This window comes from Heteronotia binoei, chromosome 7, assembly GCF_032191835.1.
Source record: "Heteronotia binoei isolate CCM8104 ecotype False Entrance Well chromosome 7, APGP_CSIRO_Hbin_v1, whole genome shotgun sequence".
Taxonomy (NCBI): domain Eukaryota; kingdom Metazoa; phylum Chordata; class Lepidosauria; order Squamata; family Gekkonidae; genus Heteronotia; species Heteronotia binoei.
In genome coordinates, this window is record NC_083229.1 from 60802938 (window position 1) to 60823729 (window position 20792).

Consider the following 20792-nt stretch of genomic DNA (forward strand, 5'->3'; position numbering starts at 1 on the left):
CCATGGTTTTGCCAGTTTCATCCCACATAAAATGACTTATGTGCTCTGAACACTGAAAGTGATACATAACTGCCAATAGTTATTACCATATGGACTTTAAAACTGAACTATATTTGGGCATAGGCTATTTAAAAATTAAGATACCATCATCTTATAAGAAAGAGCGAGAGAGCAATGCTTTAAAAAGTGCTTTGTATATTTTCTAGGGCGAGGTGAAAAAGAAACTCAGCAGAAGGAGAAAGGTAAGATACTGCAAATACACATTGCACAAAATCTGGATTTCTGCATTGGAACCAGGATAGAGTGGAAATGAAACAAGAGGCTTCTTGCCCTGTTATGTTGTTTCACAACCTCATCTTAAACCAAAGGTAGTTTCAGATCCTTGGCATTTGAGATGAGAGTCCCACTGTGCTTCCAAATGCTCCTCCATAGATGTTAAAATTTTAAAAGTCATAACTCTAGAAAGCTTGTAATAAATTCACTTAAAATCAGACATGGCAGGAATTGGGTCTGCATTCTGTAGTGGAGCAGTGTATTCTGAATTGATCACTATATAAACAATGATTTTATTTCATAGAATCCACTTTTATTGTACTGAGTCCACAATCATTTTGATAGTTTTATTGGCATGGGTGGAGAGAAGCATGAACTGAAGCAGACCTGGGGGGGGGGGGCAATTTCTGCTGATTCCTCCAACTGCAGCTCCAGCATACATCCCACACTGAAGTCTCCTATCCTCAGGGCCAGCACAGGAGCTGTGGGAGAAGGGCACTGGCAGAGTCCTCTTTTCTGCTGCTACTTCTAAAAATTATCTTAACATATGAAGTAGTTATTTCACTGAAAATTAGCAGTGCATAATTTACTGCAAGGAGACCAAAGAACTAGAATGTATTTCAAGTCTAATCTGGTTGAATTTCAGGGAACTGCAGAAGCGAAATAATTGTCTAATTTATGCCTGTGTTAACCTCTCTGGTCTTGGAAGATTTTAGTCAAGTTTGCTATGATGTCCTAATGTGAACTCCTGAGACATTGGTTTCAACCCTTCAAACCAGGATTCTGAGCCATATTATAACCCTTGTTTAGATTCCCAGTTTGTGGGGAAGAAAATAACTTTGGTCTCTATATTTGGACATCAGAGCGAATCATAGTAAACTAAAAGTGGAAAAATTTATTCCGCACAACAGCAGTGAGTACGTGAGCTCATATATTCCAGGTCCCATACCCATCACAAACAATACTCCTGACATCTGAAGAGGGCTTCAGTGTCCCAGATAAATACTACTTAGGGGTTTATGATTAGTTTTGCATGTTTTCTTTTTGCTTTTTTCCCCTAGTGAGCTTTGTCAATAAGATATTATGGTAGCCACTTAACTACTGCTGAAAAAAACAGCCTGCATCTTTCCTGATAATATATAGGACTACAAAACATACATAGATACTCTTGAGTTTTTCCGCACTCAGTTCTTAGTAGCTGGAAAATTAGAGGTGCAATGAGATTTTGTAAATTTCACAGAGAAAAAGGAAGGGAGGTGCAGGGGACAGCTTCTGATTTTGGCTGCCACTGCCCAGCTCTCTGAGTGTCTCTGACCTGCTGAATGAAACAGCTTCACTGCAGCATTAAAGGAGAGAGAAGTGGTTATATTTGTTTTAATTTGTTTTAATTATTCATTATTCAGATCACGCTTCAGGAACATGCATGGATTATATTCTTCTGTCTTAAAGGATAATAATGTGCATCCCAGTCCTTTTTTGCTACATGGTGCTGCCCTATTAATATTGACAAAACAGGAACCTGTCCTTTCTATTAGTCCAAAAACATGCGCCCATATGGTGGACTGCCAACACAATATTCTGAAGCATATGGGTGTTCTTGGAAGCAGTCCCATAGAAACATGCCTTCAAAATCTTGGGAACTGTGATCAACTCACCTTCATTGCCTGATTTGCAGATTTATTGTTCTTTCATGATAATAGTTATAACTACCGTGCTCACATATTTAGCTAAAAAGTGTTTTACTTATATCTACATCACTGTGCTGTTGAACTCCCCCACCCTTCATTCATGCACCCACTTAGGCAGTTGATGAGCCTTCAACAAACCCCAGAAATACCTGAGATACCACATCTCTTGATGGCTTCCAACAGATTCAAATTGCTGTGACTTGTCAGACTGGCTATAAAGCTCCTGATTAGGAAGTGGGGACCAGGCCTTTCAATTCCTGACCAGAAGCTGTTGCATCTTCTTCGTGGTCTCTGTGCAGTCCCACATATGGGTAATCCGCAAGGATCGGGCCCGACCTCGGAGAATTCAAAGCAATCTTGAGCGTTAATTTTGGTGCGTCTTCCTCTCGTCCTGGGGAGGAGGCATCGTCTGCGCATGCCTGGACGAGGGGGAGGCACCTAGCCCACTCAGTTTCTTCTTTACCGCCGTCCAGATCACACCTACCTCGCTGAGTCTCCTGCTTTTTCTTCACTGCAATCTGATCTTCCACGTCCTCCTTCCAACTTTTTCTACAAATTTCTTCTTCTGGTATCGTGTATATATATATATATATATATATATATATATATATAAATTCTTACTGTTTTTCGGACTTTTCCCTTCCCGTTCCTTCCCCCCCCCCTCTCCAGGCGGATGGAAGGGAAAGACAAAATCACCTTTAAACTTTGCATCCGTTGCTCTTCTAAAATTCCATCGTCAGATGGCCATTCCCTGTGCCTCTTCTGCCTCGGCGAGGCACATCGCACGGATACCTGCGTGCACTGTAGCCAATTTGGCAAGCAGGCCCGAAAAAACCGCGCCGCGCGGCTCAAAAGCCACCTCCTGGAATCCTCCCTCCGGCCAGCTATGTCTCATGTGGCGCAACAAACTCCGCCATCTTCCCTATCTGCAAAGGGAATGGCGCAGCTGGCCGCTTCCGTGGCCCTGGCTCCCAGTAAGCTTAAGTCCAGGAAACACTCCAAAAAATCCGATGACACCAAAAAGCGCCACTGATCAGACTTGACTCCCAGAGACTCGACCAACCTGAAGGCTCTGAAGAAGCCTAATACTAGCCATAAGTCTTCCAACCCATCATCCTCCGCGAAGCTCACCGCTTCGAAGCTGACGACGAGTTCCAGCACTTCAGGTCTCCACTCTCCAGCCTCTGACATAGCTAAACAAACAGAACTGTCACCTTCAGAAGGGCCTAAATCATACTTGGATCTCTTATCCAATATGGCGAACTCCCTTAACGTCAAGCTCACCACCGATGCTCCTAGGGTCTCAGATGTGGTGTATGACCTAGTGCATGCGGACCTTCCTACAGGCTCCTCCTTCCCTATGCTTCCTGTCCATCTTGAAACCCTCAAGGAAGCCTGGGGCAAACCAGCATCTGTGCCACCAACTTCGAAACGGGTTGAAGCCCTCTATAAGGTTCATGCCCCCGAGTCTAAATTTTTATTCAACCACCCTGCACCGAACTCCATGATAGTGCATTCTTCCTCGAAATTGAAACAAACCAGACACCCTGTGCCTCCAGAGAGAGAAGGCAAGAAGCTTGATACCATCGGGAGAAAAATATACTCCCTTACCACTGCCACTACTAAGATCCACAATTACATGGCGTACTTCTCCAGTGGTCCCAGGAGTGGGCCAATCCTCACTCTTGGGAATCATAGCTCCTCCCTTTGATAGCAGGGCTTAACAAACTTGACCCGGAGGGGAGGTGCTTGATCCTCAGAAACTCAGTTTCTTTAGCCCTGCCATCGAAGCAGGACGTGCTATAGAGCCCCTTTGTGGCTCCTGGCCCGGTACATTATAGAAAGAAATAAAGAAGAAGAAGAACAAGAGGAACATACCTATTGAAAATTTCCTGGAGCAAATAAGACGGGGAAATACTTGGCGTGGCAGCTGAAAAAAAAGAGGGAAAATAAAATAATTAATAGAATTGTGATAGATGAAAGAGACGTAGTTACTCAAGAGGGAATAAAAAGAGAATTTTTTAAGTATTATGCCAAGCTGTTTAAAGGTGCTGAAGTAAAGAGAAAAAAGATAGATGAATATCTACAGAAAATAAAAATTGAGCCATTAACTGAGAATATGAGAAAAATTTTGAATGACCCAATTGAAAAAATAGAAATTGAGGCAGCAATCAACGTGATGAAAAATGATAAAGCTCCCGGGCCAGACGGTTATACAGCCAAGTATTTTAAAATGTTTAAAGATGAATTAATACCAAAATTACAGAAGCTGATGAATGCAATAAGAGTCAAAGGGAAGGTACCAAATACATGGAAAGAAGCTGTTATTTCTTTGATACCTAAAGAAGAAAGAGATGTTACAAATGTGAAAAATTACAGACCAATTTCACTTTTGAACAATGATTATAAAATATTTACAAGAATTCTGGCAGAACGTCTTAAGCAATATTTGATAAATTTTATAAAAGAGGACCAAGCCGGTTTTCTTCCCAAAAGACAAATAAGAGACAATATTAGAACTGTTGTAAATATTGTAGAATATTATGAAAGACATCCAGAAAAGGAAGTAGCGCTATTCTTTGCGGATGCAGAAAAAGCATTTGACAATTTAAATTGGGACTTTATGTTTGCAGTGATGGAAAAAATGGAGCTTGGAGAAAGTTTTATAAGAATGATAAAGGCAATATATTCTGAACAAAGTGCAAGGCTGTGCATCAACGCAGATCTTACAGATGAAATGAAAATTAGTAAAGGTACCAGACAAGGCTGCCCGCTTTCGCCATTGCTGTTTATAATGACTCTTGAAATTTTACTAATGCAGATTCAAGAAGAAAAAGATTTAGAAGGACTACAAATAAAAGGATTTACCTATAAATACAGAGCATTTGCAGATGATATAATGTTTATAAATGAAAATCCTTTACAAGTTACACCTTTGTTGTTAATGAGAATACAAGAGTTTGGGGAGTTGGCGGGACTTTATATAAACAAAGAAAAATCAAAAATCTTATGTAAGAATATGCAGAAAAATAGACAACAAGAACTACAAAGACTAACGGGTTGTGAAGTTACCTCTAAGGTAAAATACCTAGGGGTAGAGATAACAATGAAAAATATTGATTTGTTTAAGAACAATTATGAAAAGCTATGGCGTAAAATAGAAGAAGATATGCTAAAGTGGAACAAGCTCAATTTGTCACTGTTGGGTAGAATAGCTGCAGTAAAAATGAATATTTTACCAAGGATTATGTATCTGTTTCAAACCATCCCCATTGTGAAAGATGCTAAGCAATTTGATAAATGGCGAAGAAAAATTTCGGAATTCGTGTGGGCCGGGAGGAAACCTAGAATTAAAATGAAAGTCCTGATAGATGCGAAAGAGAGAGGTGGATTCCAATTACCAGATTTGAAACTGTATCATGAAGCAATTTGTTTAGTATGGTTAAAAGAATGGATAACGTTATTAAATAAAAAACTTCTAATGTTAGAAGGCCATGGAAAAAAATTCGGCTGGCATGCATATTTGTACTATGAAAAAAAGAAGATGGACGGTCTTTTCTCTCACCATTATATAAGGAGTAGCTTATTAAATGTGTGGATAAAGTACAAGAAATATGGTGATGAGAGGAGACCTTTATGGATAGTGCCGGCTGAAGTGATAAAGTTAACGGCCAAAACAGTCAAGGAAAAACAACTATCATACAACCAGTTACTAAAAATACAAAGCGGGAAAATAGAATTGAAAACTGCAGAAGAACTAAACTATAAATATGATTGGTTTCAAATGCAACAAATAAAAAGTTTGATGGAGAATGATATCAAAGCTGAAGGAATAAGGAAAGAACAAACAGAAATGGAAAGAGTTCTGCTTGGAGATAATGAGAAATTAATTTCAAAAGTGTACAAATTACTTTTACAATGGGCTACAGAAGATGAAGTAGTGAAATCTCAAATGATAAAATGGGCAATTAATGTAAATAAAGAAATAAAGATGGAATCTTGGGAATATCTGTGGAAAAATTCCATGAAACTCGCAACATGTCATAGTATTAAAGAGAACTGTTTTAAGATGATGTATAGATGGTATATGACTCCAAAAAAATTAGCAAAGATGAACAATAAGATGCCAGATAGGTGCTGGAAATGTAAAAAGCATGAAGGTTCTTTCTACCATATGTGGTGGACTTGTGAAAGAGCTAAAATGTTTTGGCAAATGATTCAACAAGAGATATCTAAGATCCTGGGATATGAATTCAATAAAGAGGCAGAGACTTTTCTGCTGGGATTACAAATGGAAAAATTTCCAAAAGAAGATAGAACATTAATATGGTACTTGCTCTCAGCTGCTAGGACATTGTATGCGCAGTTGTGGAAGCAAGAAAAAATACCAGAAAAATGGGACTGGATTATGAAAGTTATGTCATGGAGTGAAATGGACAAATTAACAAGAAAATTAAGAGACTGTGATTTAGAACTTTTTAACCAAGAGTGGAAGAAATTCAGAAGATATATAGAGAAAGAGTGGAAAATAAAAGGACATTGGACAATTTTTGAGGATTAAGATTTTTAAGATAACAATATAACTCTTGAAGGGGGTTCTTCTTCCCTATGTTTCTTTTTTGTTTCGTTTTTTTTCTTGATAGTTAAGGGTACCTTTAATATCTGTTTTTTTAAAGAAAATAACACTGGCGGGGGTCAAGTAATTGGGGGAGGGGTGGGAGAAAGTAAGATGTGGGGTAGAATGATGGTTTTTTTCTTAATATATATTAAGCTTTTTATAAGTTGTAGTTATAGTTCTACTACCATATGTTACTAATAAAATTGTTTATTCACAAAAAAAAAAAAAAAAAAAAATTTCCTGGACGGCAGAAGGGAAGGCAAGAGCTCCCTCTTGTGGCCGTTCTGGGAGGCACTCTTCCTCCCGCGTTTTTTCCAGCGACGACAGAGGAGCCTCAGAGTGAGGCACGAGCGCGCGAAGCCCTCCCTCTGCTCTTTCCAGCCTGGTGGACGTGCCGAAGACTGTTGATCGTTCCTTCTCCCAGTCGCCCTGCAAAGGCACTCTGGCAAACCCAGGGGCCTTGGGGACAAAGGAATTAAGGGAGAGGAGGAGAGAGGGAGTGAGCAGCTGGGAGAGGACTCGTGTTAGCACGCAGCCCTCCTGGAACGACGCAGGCAGAAGCTTTTGGAAACCCAGCAGCAGTAAGGCTTGCATTGGGAAAGCTCTGCAGAGTGGTGGGGGATTTGAGGAGGTCAGTTGACCTAGCCCTTATGATCCCATCCCCAGGAAGCCTTCAGAAGAGGAAAGTTTTATGTTGGGAGCTACTGGCAGCCAGTTATGGTTTTCAGCGCTCCCCCCCCCCTTTCCCCCTCCCATTCATTCCCTATCCCTTAGCCTCTCTGGCATAGAGAGGTCTGGCTATCTATTTGGCCATTGGGAAAAGGGGAAGGAAACAAAACAAGGGAATGTTTGGTTTTTTGTTCAGAGGATCCCAGTGTTGAGCTGGTGGGGAAAAGGAGTGTATGGGGGGGCTGATTTTGGCGGGAATGGAAGCCATTTTGGTTGTGCCTTCTTTTGTTGTTGCAGGGCCATACATTCTAAGATGGCCGCTTCCACCAGATTCCCCAAGGGAGCTGTAATGGAGGAGGGCACTTGTGATCTGGAGCTGGCTGATTCACCAGCACAGGAAGAAAGGGCAGAAGTTCATCATGATGATATTTCTGCAGATGAGGCAAAGTCTAATCTTCTATCCTGGATACAAGAAATAGTTAGAAAGGAGGTCCAGGCAGCCTCTGTGACTACTCCAACCCCCCCACTCAAAAGAACATCCAAGACTAAACACTTAGAGGCTGATAAGGAAGAGGAAAATTTTTCCCCTAGACCTCTTAAGCGCAGCAGGACAGAGATACGCTCCTGTCCCTCTGATCAAGAGGAAGAGGATTCTGACTTATCGGATGCCTCTTCATCTCCAGATACTGGGGAACTCTCTGAGGAAGAGGAGGGGGTAGCCTCTACTCATTCCAAACTTTTTCCTGCAGACGTGTATACACGCTTACTCCCAAAGGTGATTAGAACGCTGCAGATTCAGTACACCCCCAAATGCAAAGATGAGGAGGATACAGAGTTTCCTTTGGGTATGGAAGACATCATTCCAAAATCAGGGGCCAAACCCCTACAGGTGCCATTGCCATCAGGTTTCTTTTCTATTATCAGGTCAGAGTGGGAGCACCCGGCCAAGCCGAAAACAGTTTCTTCTAATTTTTCCAAGTTCTTTTCATTCATCCCAGAGGCGGCTAAGAGGCTGAAGTTACCGGTGGTGGATGACCCGGTCAATAGTTTGGCTTCTAATTCCATACTCCCGATGGATGCAGATGGGATGCCAAGGGACCCTACGGATAAACGCATTGAGCAGGCTCTGCGGAGGGATTTTGAAGCCTCGGCCAGCTCTTTGAAGGTGTCAGCCACCACGTCTCTCTTCTGTAGAGCTTCATATATTTGGCTATCTGACCTGGCTAAGAGGGATGACCTGCCTAAGGACGTCAAGGACTCTCTTAAAAAGATAACATTAGCCACGGCTTTTGCATCAGACTCTACTCTGGAAGCGGTTCAGCTGTCAGCTAGAGCTATGGCCTGTAGCGTTACGGCCAGAAGAAATACCTGGCTACGAAATTGGGATGCGGATCCTTCGGCTAGAGCTAAGGTTGCTGCAGTTCCGTTTAAAGGGTCCTCACTCTTTGGAGAAGGTTTGGATAGATACCTTATTGAGGACAGAAATAAGAAAAAAGTTCTGCCATCCAAACGACGAGATAACAGGACAAGACAAAGGTTTCAGTCCTTTCGTGGCAATAGGAGAGACTCCAGGCAAGCATCCTTCAAGCCATACAGAACAAAGTGGCAGTCGAAGCCTAGAGAAGGTAGACCTTCCTTCACGGGGAAACAGAACCAGCCCGCTAAAGGCCAAAAGAAGCCCACCTCAGCGTGACTGGGACGAGTCCACGGACACAAGTCAGATAGGGGGACGACTTCAGAGATTCTCCCATGTGTGGCATCAAACAGTTTCAGACAGATGGGTGTTGGACACAGTGACCAACGGCTACTCTCTGGAGTTTTACTCCCCCCCCCCCCGACACCGTTTTTTGGAAGTACAAAGATCACAGTCTCCCGAGAAGCATCGAACACTACTGCTAGCCATCGACCATCTAGTTTCGATAGAAGCCATCGAACCGGTACCTCCGTCAGAGAAATTTCAAGGCACATACTCAGTTTTTTTCGTGGTACCCAAAAAGAACGGGGATGTTCGGGCGATACTAGATCTGAAGTGGGTGAACAGGTCGGTTGTCACAAAAAAGTTCCGGATGGAGACACTGAGGTCCATACTTCTTGCCATCCAGCGGGGGGACTTCATGGCCTCCATAGATCTGTCGGAAGCCTATCTTCATATCCCAATCGCCAGGGGTCATCGGAAGTTTCTTCGTTTCTCTTACGACGGGCGCCATTTCCAATACAGAGCCTTGCCTTTTGGGCTCAAGTCGTCTCCCAGGGTGTTCACAAAAGTTCTGGTCACTCTGGTGGCAGCCCTCAGATTACAGGGGGTGTCGATTTTTCCTTACCTGGACGACGTTCTGGTCAAGGCCCCGTCGGCGGAGCAGACGAAGAAACATCTCGACCTGACCATGAGGCTGCTCAGGGCGCATGGGTTCGTCATAAACATTCAGAAGAGTTTCTTGCTTCCTTCCCAGTCTCTGACGCACCTAGGTGTTCAGATCGATTCCAACAAGAACAAGGTCTTTCTGACCCCGGAGAGACAGACAAAGATTTTACAGCTGATGGCAGAAGTCAAGCAAAGGAAGCGAGTCAAACTGATGCTACTGGCAAAATTACTGGGAATGCTGGTCTCGTGCCAGGACATAGTTCAGTGGGCGCGTTTTCACACGAGGCCACTTCAGAAATTTCTTTTACCTTTTCAGAAGCAAATAGGTGCCAGAAGCTCGATCTCTCTGACACTGCCAGCCGACCTATCGAGAGCCCTCGAGTGGTGGCAGACTCCCAGCCTTTTTTCCTTGGGGCAGGAGATGCGGGAACCCAAGAGAGTGGTGGTGACCACAGACGCCAGTCTTTTTGGTTGGGGAGCTCACATGTCCGGAGCAGTAGCGCAGGGTCAGTGGAGCGACCAGGAAGCCAGGGAAAGCATAAACCTTCTGGAGTTGAGAGCCATACGTCTGGCCATGCTTCACATGAGACAATGGGTGGTCGGGACTCACGTCCTGATACAAACAGACAATATGACGGCAAAAGCCTATGTAAATCGCCAAGGCGGCACCAGACACAGAAAGCTACAAGACGAAGCGGAGGCCCTTTTCAGGTGGGCGGAAGGTCATCTTCTGTCCATCAAAGCCACACACGTGGCAGGAAAAGACAATGTGGTGGCAGATTGGCTGAGCCGACAGGCGCTGAACCAGTCGGAATGGTCACTTCACCACGAGACATTTCGCGAGATTTGTCAAAGATTCGGGACACCGAGTGTGGACCTGTTTGCGTCGGACGACAATCATCAGGTGCCACAGTATTTCTCAAGGACAAGAAGCAGAGGAGCAGTTGCCATCGACGCTCTAAATTCAGACTGGCCGAGGACTCTATTGTATGCCTTTCCTCCGTTCCAAGTCCTCCAAAGGTTTTTGCAGAGGGTCCAGGAACAGAAAGTGGAAGTGATTGTGGTGGCCCCCTTTTGGCCTCGGAGAGCCTGGTTCCCGGAACTGCAAAGACTGTCAATAGTAGAGCCATGGCAGATTCCTACAAGGTGGAATCTACTCTCTCAGGGCTGCCTGCAGCATCCGCGACCAGAAATGTTTCAGCTCACTGTTTGGAGATTGAGCGGCAGCAGTTAGTTAGGCTAGGTTATTCCACTCCAGTAATAGACACCATGTTGTCCTCTAGAAAGGCTTCAACTAACAGAAGCTATAATGTCACTTGGCAGATTTTTCATGCCTGGTGCGTGGTCAAAGGGGAAGATCCTCTACAGGCCTCGGTCTCCGTGGTGTTGTCTTTCCTACAGGAGGGACTAGAGAAAGGCCTTAGTACCAGTACACTACGCAGACAGGTGGCGGCCATAGCAGCAGTGAGGGGATCTAAGAAAGGCAATGCTATTTCAACACATCCACACATCCGGAGGTTTCTGAAGGGGGTGGCTTTGCTTAATCCACCGCAGGTCCATAGATTCCCATCGTGGAATTTGAACACGGTGTTGAAGGCTCTCTGTGGCAAGCCCTTTGAGCCTATGGCATCATGCAGCCTGAAGCTGCTCACCTTTAAGGTGGTATTCTTAGTGGGTATCACTTCGGCGCGTAGAGTGTCAGAGCTTCAGGCTCTGTCCATACATAAGGATTTGTGTGTATTCCACCAGGATAAAGTTGTGCTCCGCACTGATCCGGCCTTTGTGCCAAAGGTGAATTCCCGTTTCCATAGGGCAGAGGACATTGTGCTTCCCTCTTTCTGCCCTAATCCGGTTCATGAGAAGGAGAAGGCATGGCACTGTCTGGATGTTCGCAGAGCCCTTAGCTTCTATCTGGACAGAACCAAGGACTTTCGCCGGTCTGATTCCTTGTTTGTTTCTTTCAGGGCTGCAGACACTGGGCGCAAGGTATCGGCCTCCACCATTAGCAGGTGGATCAGGGGGTGCATTAGTGAGGCCTATAAGGCAACAGGATTGGAGCCCCCGGTAGGGGTGACGGCTCATTCACTTAGAGGGGCTGCTACTTCAGCGGCCTATAGGGCTTTTCCATCCCTGGAAGTGGTGTGTAAGGCGGCTACTTGGAAGTCGGTTCACTCCTTCACTAGACACTACAGGATTGATAAGGTGGCTTCGGCTGAGGCTGCATTTGGAAGGAAAGTCCTCCAACACGTGGTCTCTGGGCAAAGCTGAGAGGCCCGCCCTGGGACACGGCTTTTTTACGTCCCAAGAGTGAGGATTGGCCCACTCCTGGGACCACTGGAGAACGGAAGATTCTTTTCACTTACCGTGAAGTCTTCCTTCTCTGTGGTCCCGGAGTGGTCCAGTCCTACCCACCCAGTTGTGTATAAAGGGTTTCAGCTTTGACCTGGGACCGCGGGGTTGGAAGTCGCAACTGAATCCGGTGTAGTACACTGTTAGGTTTGGGTTTTTTCCCGCCATAGAGCCCTTTAGACAGAGCCCAGGATATGTTTAGGAGAGGGTTGTGTTTGTTCCCTGGAAATTTCCTTTCTCCTATTTATGTTGGAGTTATACTTAGGGAGGTGTGGTAGCTGGCAGACGATCTGAGTTTCTGAGGATCAAGCACCTCCCCTCCGGGTCAAGTTTGTTAAGCCCTGCTATCAAAGGGAGGAGCTATGATTCCCAAGAGTGAGGACTGGACCACTCCGGGACCACAGAGAAGGAAGACTTCACGGTAAGTGAAAAGAATCTTCCGTTCTCCACCTACGCCTTTAATTTGACAACTTACTTAAACACATTGGTTCCTTCTCTACCCGAGGCAACACAGAAACCAGCTGCTAACGCCTTACAAGAACTCGCTAGAGTGAGCAAGCAACAAATTAATACAGCACGCCATGCTGCCCAATGCTCCTCCAGGACTCTTGCATCCGCCATAGCCTTGCGTAGACACGCTTGGCTTAGATCCTCATCCCTTCAGCCGGACATCAAGTTTAAGATTGAGGATTTACCCTTCGACGGGCTTGGTCTTTTTAATGCCACTACAGATGACATTCTCACAAATGTAGATGACAGCAGAAAGAGAGCCAAGAGATTGGGGGTCACTCAACCTCAACCCCAACTTAACAGACAAAGGAACTGGAGGCCGAACTACTATAAAAACTCTAGATCTCCACGACAGCCGGAAGCCTGGAGACGCAAGCCTCCTCAGCCCAAACAGCCCTTTCAACAAAGGGCACGTCCTCAAACATCAAAAAAGACCACTCCTACCACAAAACAGTCTCTTTGACTCCCCTACCCCCTGCAGACGTCCAGATCATCACAGGTTCCTGACCACCCCAGCATCCATACCTCTTCAAACCAAAATCACAACCTTGCTGGACAAGGGAGTGATAGAACCAGTTCCACCACAGTATCATCGTACCAGGTTCTACTCCCGCTACTTTCTGGTGCCGAAAAGAGACGGGGGATTACGCCCCATCCTGGATCTCCGAAAGCGCAATCTTCACATTTGCCACAAAAGGTTTCGCATGATCACCCTTCAATCAATCCTGCCTCTCATCCCAGAACAAGCCTGGATGGCATCCATAGATCTACAAGATGCCTATTTTCATATCACTATCAACCGCCATCACAGAAGATTCCTCAGGTTCGCTATCGGAGATCAACATTTTCAGTTCCGCTCTCTCCCATTCGGTCTCTCAACGGCACCAAGAGTATTCACCAAATGTATGGCTGTGGTGGCCGCAGCATTACGTCAGCAAAAAATATCAATCTATCCATACATAGACGATTGGCTGATCGTCGCTCAAACAAGGGAACAACTCCAACTGGACGTCTCCACTACTCTTTCCCTCCTAGCCACCCTAGGCCTTCAAGTCAACCCATCAAAATCCAAGCTAACCCCGACTCAAACAATAGGAGCGCACTTGTCAACAGTCTCCCAGACAGCTTCCCTGCCACGGGACAGAGTACACAGTATTCAATCCCTAGCCAACAGGATTATCTCACACCGCTCCCAAACGGCGCTCACTTATCAAAGAATGCTGGGTTTGATGGCGGCTACCACTGCAGTACTCTGCTTTGCCAAGCTCCACATGCGCCCTCTTCAATTGTGGTTCATCAGGACTTTTCACCCTCAGAGACAGCACCAAGCCACAGTGCTAACTCTCCCATCTCCCATCATCTCATCTCTGAGATGGTGGACGATAGAGCGTCACCTCTGTGTGGGAATGCCATTCAAACAGGCACCCCCCTCCGTAATCGTTACCACCGACGCTTCCAAGTGGGGATGGGGAGCCCACTTAGGAACTCTCACAGTTCAAGGTCAATGGACGGACTACGAAAGCTCCCTCCATATCAACTGCCTAGAACTTCTCGCAGTCCACAGAGCTCTGAGGTCCTTCCTTCCATCTCTGCAAAACCGTCATATCCAGGTCACCTCCGACAACATAGCCACCGTCTTTTGCATCAACAGACAGGGAGGCACTGCTTCTACCAGGCTATGCAAACGAGCCCTGGCACTATGGCACTGGAGCATCAGCCAGCGCATTTTTCTTACAGCAGTTCATCTACCAGGGGTCCAGAATGTACAGGCAGGTGCCTTGAGCCGTCACCTAATCAACGACCATGAGTGGTCCATCAACAGACGCTACATACAACCTGTCTTCCGGAACTTCGGTACCCCGAAAATAGATGCATTTGCGTCCCCTTCCAATGCCCAGTGCACCCGCTTTTACATGCGAGGACCTCCGTCTCGACTCTCCCAAGGGGATGCTTTCCTCCAATCCTGGAAGGGAGTGCTCCACTATCTCTTTCCTCCAATTCCACTCATCACCAGAGTACTACAAAAGATACAAGTAGACCGCACCAACTGTATCCTGATAACACCCTGGTGGCCACGTCAACCGTGGTTCACCACCCTCCTGCTCCTGTCCAACAACACATTTCTGCGATTTCTACAAGTGCAGGACCTGCTGTCCCAACAACAGGGCAAAGTCTTGCACCACAACCCAGCACTTCTGAAACTGACGGCCTGGAAAATCAGTTTTTAGACTTTCCTCCTGAGGTATGTCACGTTCTAGTTAACTCCAGAAAACCTTCCACGAGGAAGTCCTACTCCTTCAAGTGGAAATGCTTCTCCAGCTACGCGTTGCAGCATAACTTTGATCCTAGCCTGGCTAGCATTTCACAAATTTTGACTTATACTCTAGCTCTTTCTAACATGGGACTTTCATACTCTTCCCTAAAAGTTCACCTTGCAGCTATTTCTGCATTTCACCCTCATATTGAAGGTTTGACAGTTTTCTCTCACCACGCTACCAAAGCCTTCTTAAAGGGCATTATTCGCCTACATCCTCCAATCCAACAAATTCTACCAACCTGGAGTCTTTCCCTCGTCTTAAGTCAGCTTATGAAGCCGCCTTTCGAACCTATGGCATCCATTCCTCTTCATCTGCTCTCTTGGAAAATGGCATTGCTAACAGCACTCACCACTGGCAAGAGAGCTAGTGATATTTGCGCCTTTAGGGCGGATCCTCCCTACACAACCTTTCATCACAACAGGGTGGTCCTACGTCCCGACCCCGCTTTTCTACCTAAAGTTGTTTCAACGTTTCACCTAGGGAAGCCTTCCACTCTGCCGGCCTTCTTCCAACACCCTGCAGATGCCGGTCAGCGGGCTCTACATAATTTGGATGCTCGTAGAGCCCTCGCCTTTTACATTGAAAGGACTCGACAATTCCGTAAGGACACAAGCCTCTTTGTAACCTGTGCGACTCATAACAAAGGTAGCAGAATCTCTACCCAGAGACTTTCAAAATGGATTGTGGCTGCCATCAAGTTATGATCTTCTTCGTGGTCTCTGTGCATCACACTTGTGGGATACTGCGCCTGCGCTGGTCCCCGATCGGTATCTGTAAAAAGCCCGGGAATTTTCCGCGGTCGGCGCCACTGAGCATGCGTAGGCGTCCCATCGCACATGCCCAACGGCGCCACCGCGGCAATCCCGCCAATTCCTTTCTGACCGCTGCGCGGAGAAGCTGCATTTTCTCGTGTTCCCGGTCGGTGAGCTTTCGGGTTTTTTGCCCTTTTTCTCCCTATTGTATATATAGCCTGTTTGTTATTTTCGTTAGAGTAGTAGTTAGTTTAGTAGTTAGTTAGTTAGTTTAAAAAAAAAAAGGTGTTTTTTTGGTGTGTGTGTTAGTGGCGGATCGCCCTCTGGGGCCTTCCCCCCTGTCGTTTCCCCCAGTTTTTTTCCCCTCAGAGGACTCTGAGAGGGCCTGCATAGCAACGATTGTCTATGGACAGTCGCTGGGGTTTTTTTAAGCGGTGCCGAGTCTGTGGGAAGAAGATCGCCCCCCCAGACGGCCATTCCCTGTGTCTTCTCTGCTTGGGTGAAGCGCACCGTGTGGAGGCCTGCCCACACTGCCTCCGCTTCTCCAAGCAAACGAGGAAGAACAGGGCGGCGAGGCTGTCAGCCGCACTAACTGCGTCAGCACTTCGTCCTCCGAAATCACCGGCGGGCCCGTCGGCATCGGTACCGAAAATGGCGGACGCCCAGGCTCCGATGGTCCCATCGGCCGATGTGACCCAAGTGGAGGTGGATGCGCCGACGGAGCGAGGCCCTTCGAAACGAGCCCTCGAAGGGTCGGCGGATGTGCCCGCCAAGAAACGGCGGGAGGACTCGGGGCGAGAGTCCTCTTCCAAGAAAGCGAAGACCAAGGAGAAGCGGAAGCGGCCACGCACTCCATCGCCTTCCCCCGATGTGTCGGCGCCGATCGCTACCGAACCGCCGAGGAAGGCCTTGTCTCCCCCACTCCGGAGCCCATCGACTCCAAGGGGCAGCGCTCATCGGCCTCGCCCTCCCGCATCGGAAGCAGAGATCGACCTAACACAACGATCTCCATCGGTGGGTTCGCATCGACGAAGCGGCGAGTCGGCCTCAGACATAGAGGCGTCGACATCGGCCGATGCAGCCAGATTGACGGCACCTAGGGGCAGAAGAGAGCGAGAGCCATCGGTCGAGTCTCGGCGTTTCCCACCGATTCCCCCATGGGAGCAGCATCGATGGCAGTCGCCCTAATCATATTACCCGCCGTACCAATGGTACCACCCGAGGGAGCACCCGGATTGGGAACAGCAGTCCGAGATGTCCTGTCTTTCTCGAGCATCGCACCGATCTAGGAGGGCATCGGCATCGATCTCGGTTCCTCCGGAGAGACATGATATACCGGCAGAACCTCAGCGCCGACCGCCGACACCGACCCGGTCGCCGCGGAGGGAGCCCACACCAGCTCTGTCGGAGCACTCAGCGCACCGAGAGTCTTCACCATCGGGGTCAGAGAGCGACGGGCAGGAGAGAGCCTGGGAACCCTCACCAGATCCGAACACCGCAGAGGACCTTCCAGTCTCGCCCTCGGAAGACCTGAGAGCGTACGCAGAAATGGTGAAGAGAATGGCTGCCACCATCTCCCTGTCTGTCTCTCAACCCAAGCCAGTCGTGGACGACAGCGTCTTCGACATAATGCAACGGGACACATCCCCGGCTGTAGCACTGCCTGTAATGAAGGTCATCCTTCAGGCCGTCAAGGAATCATGGAAGAAGCCATCCTCGGCACCGGTGTCTTCGAGGAAGCTGGACCATATGTACAAGGTCCAGGAGACGGGGGCTGAGTTCCTCTTCACGCATCCGAAGCCGAACTCGGCCATCGTCTCATCTTCCTCTAAGTCACGTAAGGTGCATTCTGCCCCTCCGGATAGGGAAGGAAAGAAACTTGACGGCATGGGGAGGAAGATCTACTCTGCAAGAGCCCTGGGGGTGAAAGTATCAAACTATGCGGCCTGCATGGCGAGATATCAGTACGCCATGTAGGAGCAGCTCTCCCCCCTCCTCTCCTCCCTCCCCGAGGACAAGAGAGTGGCGGCAAGGAAGTTGCAGAAAGAAGGCCTTGCTGTGGCCAAGCAACGACTGGCTGCAGCAAGGCACATGGTAGACGTGTCGGCCACGGCCATCACATCTGCTGTGTCCATCCGCAGGCACTCCTGACTAAGATCCACCTCCTTACAGCAGGACGCCAGGGCACTCATTGAAGACCTGCCCTTTGAAGGGGACGGTCTGTTTAGCACAACAACAGATAACGCTCTGCAAGAGCTAGACAAGAATTTAAAGATCTCCAGAAACCTGGGGGTGCAGGCACCCTCCAAGCAACCCAGAGCCAGGCAGTGGAGCAGAACCTGGACCAAGAAGCCCTTCCACAAGCCATCCTCAGAACAGCAGTGGCGCCCTCGCTCCTCACAACCCGACAGGCAGGCCTACTCTGGCAACAACAGAGGCCGCTACGGTACTCAGCCTGCAAGCAAGTCGAAGGGTGCCCGCCTCTCTAAACAGGGTCTTTGACTTTACTGCTGCACGCATCGTCGCCCCCACCAAATCATCTATCCGCCTCCGCCCTTTCCTGCCTGCCTGGGAGCTGGTCTCCTCAGACAGGTGGGCTCTGTCCATCATCAAAGAGGGCTACAAAATAGAGTTTGCTCAGATCCCACACCAGTCCGTAGTGGTCACCACTCCTCCCTCCCCACCTCTGCTGGCGGAGGTGGCCAACCTCCTACAAAAACAAGCCATAGAGAAGGTGCCAGCAGGGGACAGGGCAGGTGGGTTCTACTCCCGCTACTTCCTGGTTCCCAAAAGGGATGGAGGGTTGAGACCCATTATGGACCTACGGAATCTGAACAAATTTATCCTGTACCAAAAGTTCAGGATGTCCACGCTGCAATCAATCTTGCCCCTCATCAACCAAGGGGATTGGATGGTCACACTAGATCTCAAGGATGCGTATTTCCATATCAGCATCCACCCAGCGTTCAGACGCTTTTTAAGGTTTGCAGTGGGCCCGCAGCACTTCCAGTTCACGGCCCTACCGTTCGGCCTGTCCACAGCACCCAGGGTGTTTACAAAGATGATAAGCATGGTGGCTACCCACCTCCGGCTACAAGGAGTGGTGGTCTTTCCCATTCCCCCATGGCTCCTGGTGGCCAGATCAAGGGAAAGCCTGGCTGCCCATATTACGATCACACTACGTCTCCTCGATGCCCTGGGGCTGCAGGTCAACTTAGAGAAGTCAAAACTTACCCCATCAAGGACAGTGCAGTTCATAGGGGCAGTGCTGGACACAGATCGTCATCGGGCATTCCTTCCCACCCAGAGGGCAGAGGACATTGTAAGCACAGTACAGTTACTTCAGAGGCAAGGGTGGGGCACGGCGCATCAACTTCAGCGGATGCTGGGGCTGATGGCGACGACAAGCGTGCTACTCTTCGCGAAACTGAGGATGAGAGACTTACAGCTATGGTTTCTTCGTCAGTTTCGCCCAACCAAAGACTCACCTCGAAAGAGGTTTACCATTCCACCAATGACACTCCAATCGCTCCAGTGGTGGGAGTCGAAGGACAACATTTGCCAGGGAGCCCCCATCCACCTTCCGGCTCCCACGGTGACCATCACCACAGACGCCTCCCTGTGGGGTTGGGGGGCCCACATGGAAGGCCTGTGTGTGGGGGCCAGTGGCCACCCAAGCTGGCCCTGCATCACATAAACTATCTGGAACTGCTGGCGGTGCATTTCGCCCTTCGTTCCTTCCGCCCGAAACTGGCGGGAAAGACAGTGGCACTGCTCACGGACAACACCACCGCCCTGAGCTATATCAACAGGCAGGGTGGGACAGTGTCTCGTCGGCTCTGTGCACTGGCAATGGACTTGTGGTCGGAGTGCCTCCAGTACGACATCTTCATGAAGGCGGCACACCTCCCAGGGGCCCTCAACATGCAGGCAGACTCCCTCAGCAGAGGGGGGGCGTCACCGCACGAATGGGAACTGCAGTGGCGCTTCCTGGAGCCAGTCTTCCAGCGTTGGGGGTACCCACAGCTGGACGCCTTTGCTACAGCAGAGAACACGAAGTGTCCCGTGTTCTGCTCCAGAGGGGGGGCGGACCCAACATCTCTGGGAGACGGACTCCTCCTCCCCTGGGCGGGTCGTTTCCTCTACTTGTTCCCACCCCTTCCTCTGCTAACGAAAGTTGTCAACAAGATAGCAAGAGAGGGGCCACGCTGCATCCTGGTGACCCCATGGTGGCCCCATCAGAACTGGTTCTCCATCCTCCTCCAGCTGTCGGGGGGGAACTTCTACCACTTTCCAGCAGAGCTGGACCTTCTGTCGTCTCAGGGGGGGCACGTCCTGCACCACAACGTGCCTCACCTGAAGCTGACAGCGTGGCTGATAGACCAATAGAGTTTTCTGACAGGGTCCAGCGGGTCCTACTGAATAGCAGGAAACCCTCTACCCATGCATCCTATGATAGGAAGTGGAGGAAGTTCTCGAGCTTTATGGCCGACCGTTCAGGTTCACCAAACGAGGCAGGCCTGCCGGCAGTCTTTGAATTTTTGCTGTCCTTGGTGGATGCAGGCCTAGTCTTCTCTTCTATTAAGGTTTACCTGGCAGCAATATCTGCCCATCCCAACCCTGTGGGGGGGGGGTATTCTGTTTTTGCCCACCCCCAATCCAAGAAGTTTTTGAAGGGGTTGTTTAGGCTGCATCCACCATCAAGGTCACCCCCCCAGTTGTGGGACCTGACACTAGTCCTGGACAGGTTAACCAGGCGTCCCTTTGAACGTATGGCCACGTGCTCTTTGCAGCTCCTCTCTTGGAAGACTGCCTTTTTGGTGGCCATCACGTCTGCTCGCCGTGTGGGAGAACTCACGGCGATGCGTTGTGACTACCCTTACATAGTTTTTAGGGAGGCTGGTGTCTCTATGGCCCCAGACATCAGCTTCCTCCCGAAGGTGGCCTCCCAATTCCACCTTAACTTGGAGGTGTGGCTACCAACCTTTTTCCCTGACCCCTCCTCGGACAAGGAGCGTAGGTTGCACGCTCTAGATGTCAAGCGTGCCTTACTCTTTTATCTAAAACGCTCTAAAGCTTTTCGCAAGGACCAGCAGCTGTTTATTTCGTACGCTGCTCCCAAGTTAGGGTCTAGGATCTCGTCCCAGAGGTTCTCGAAGTGGCTGACGGAGACGATTAAGCTCTGCTACCTACTGGCGAAGAAGCCATTGCCTGAACCTGTCCGTGGACACTCCACAAGAGCGATGGCAACGT

At 48.4% G+C, this 20792-nt stretch overlaps 1 protein-coding gene across 2 annotated transcripts in view; it reads left to right on the plus strand.

Annotated features, from left to right (window-relative positions):
* The window catches only part of LOC132575182 (aspartyl/asparaginyl beta-hydroxylase-like), a 172213-nt gene that overhangs the window by 82170 nt on the left and 69251 nt on the right, over positions 1-20792 (plus strand). For both annotated transcript variants that reach the window (XM_060243715.1, XM_060243716.1), the window contains exon 14: positions 207-242. In XM_060243715.1, the coding sequence (XP_060099698.1) occupies positions 207-242 (36 nt within the window). The remainder of the gene's footprint in view (positions 1-206; positions 243-20792) is intronic.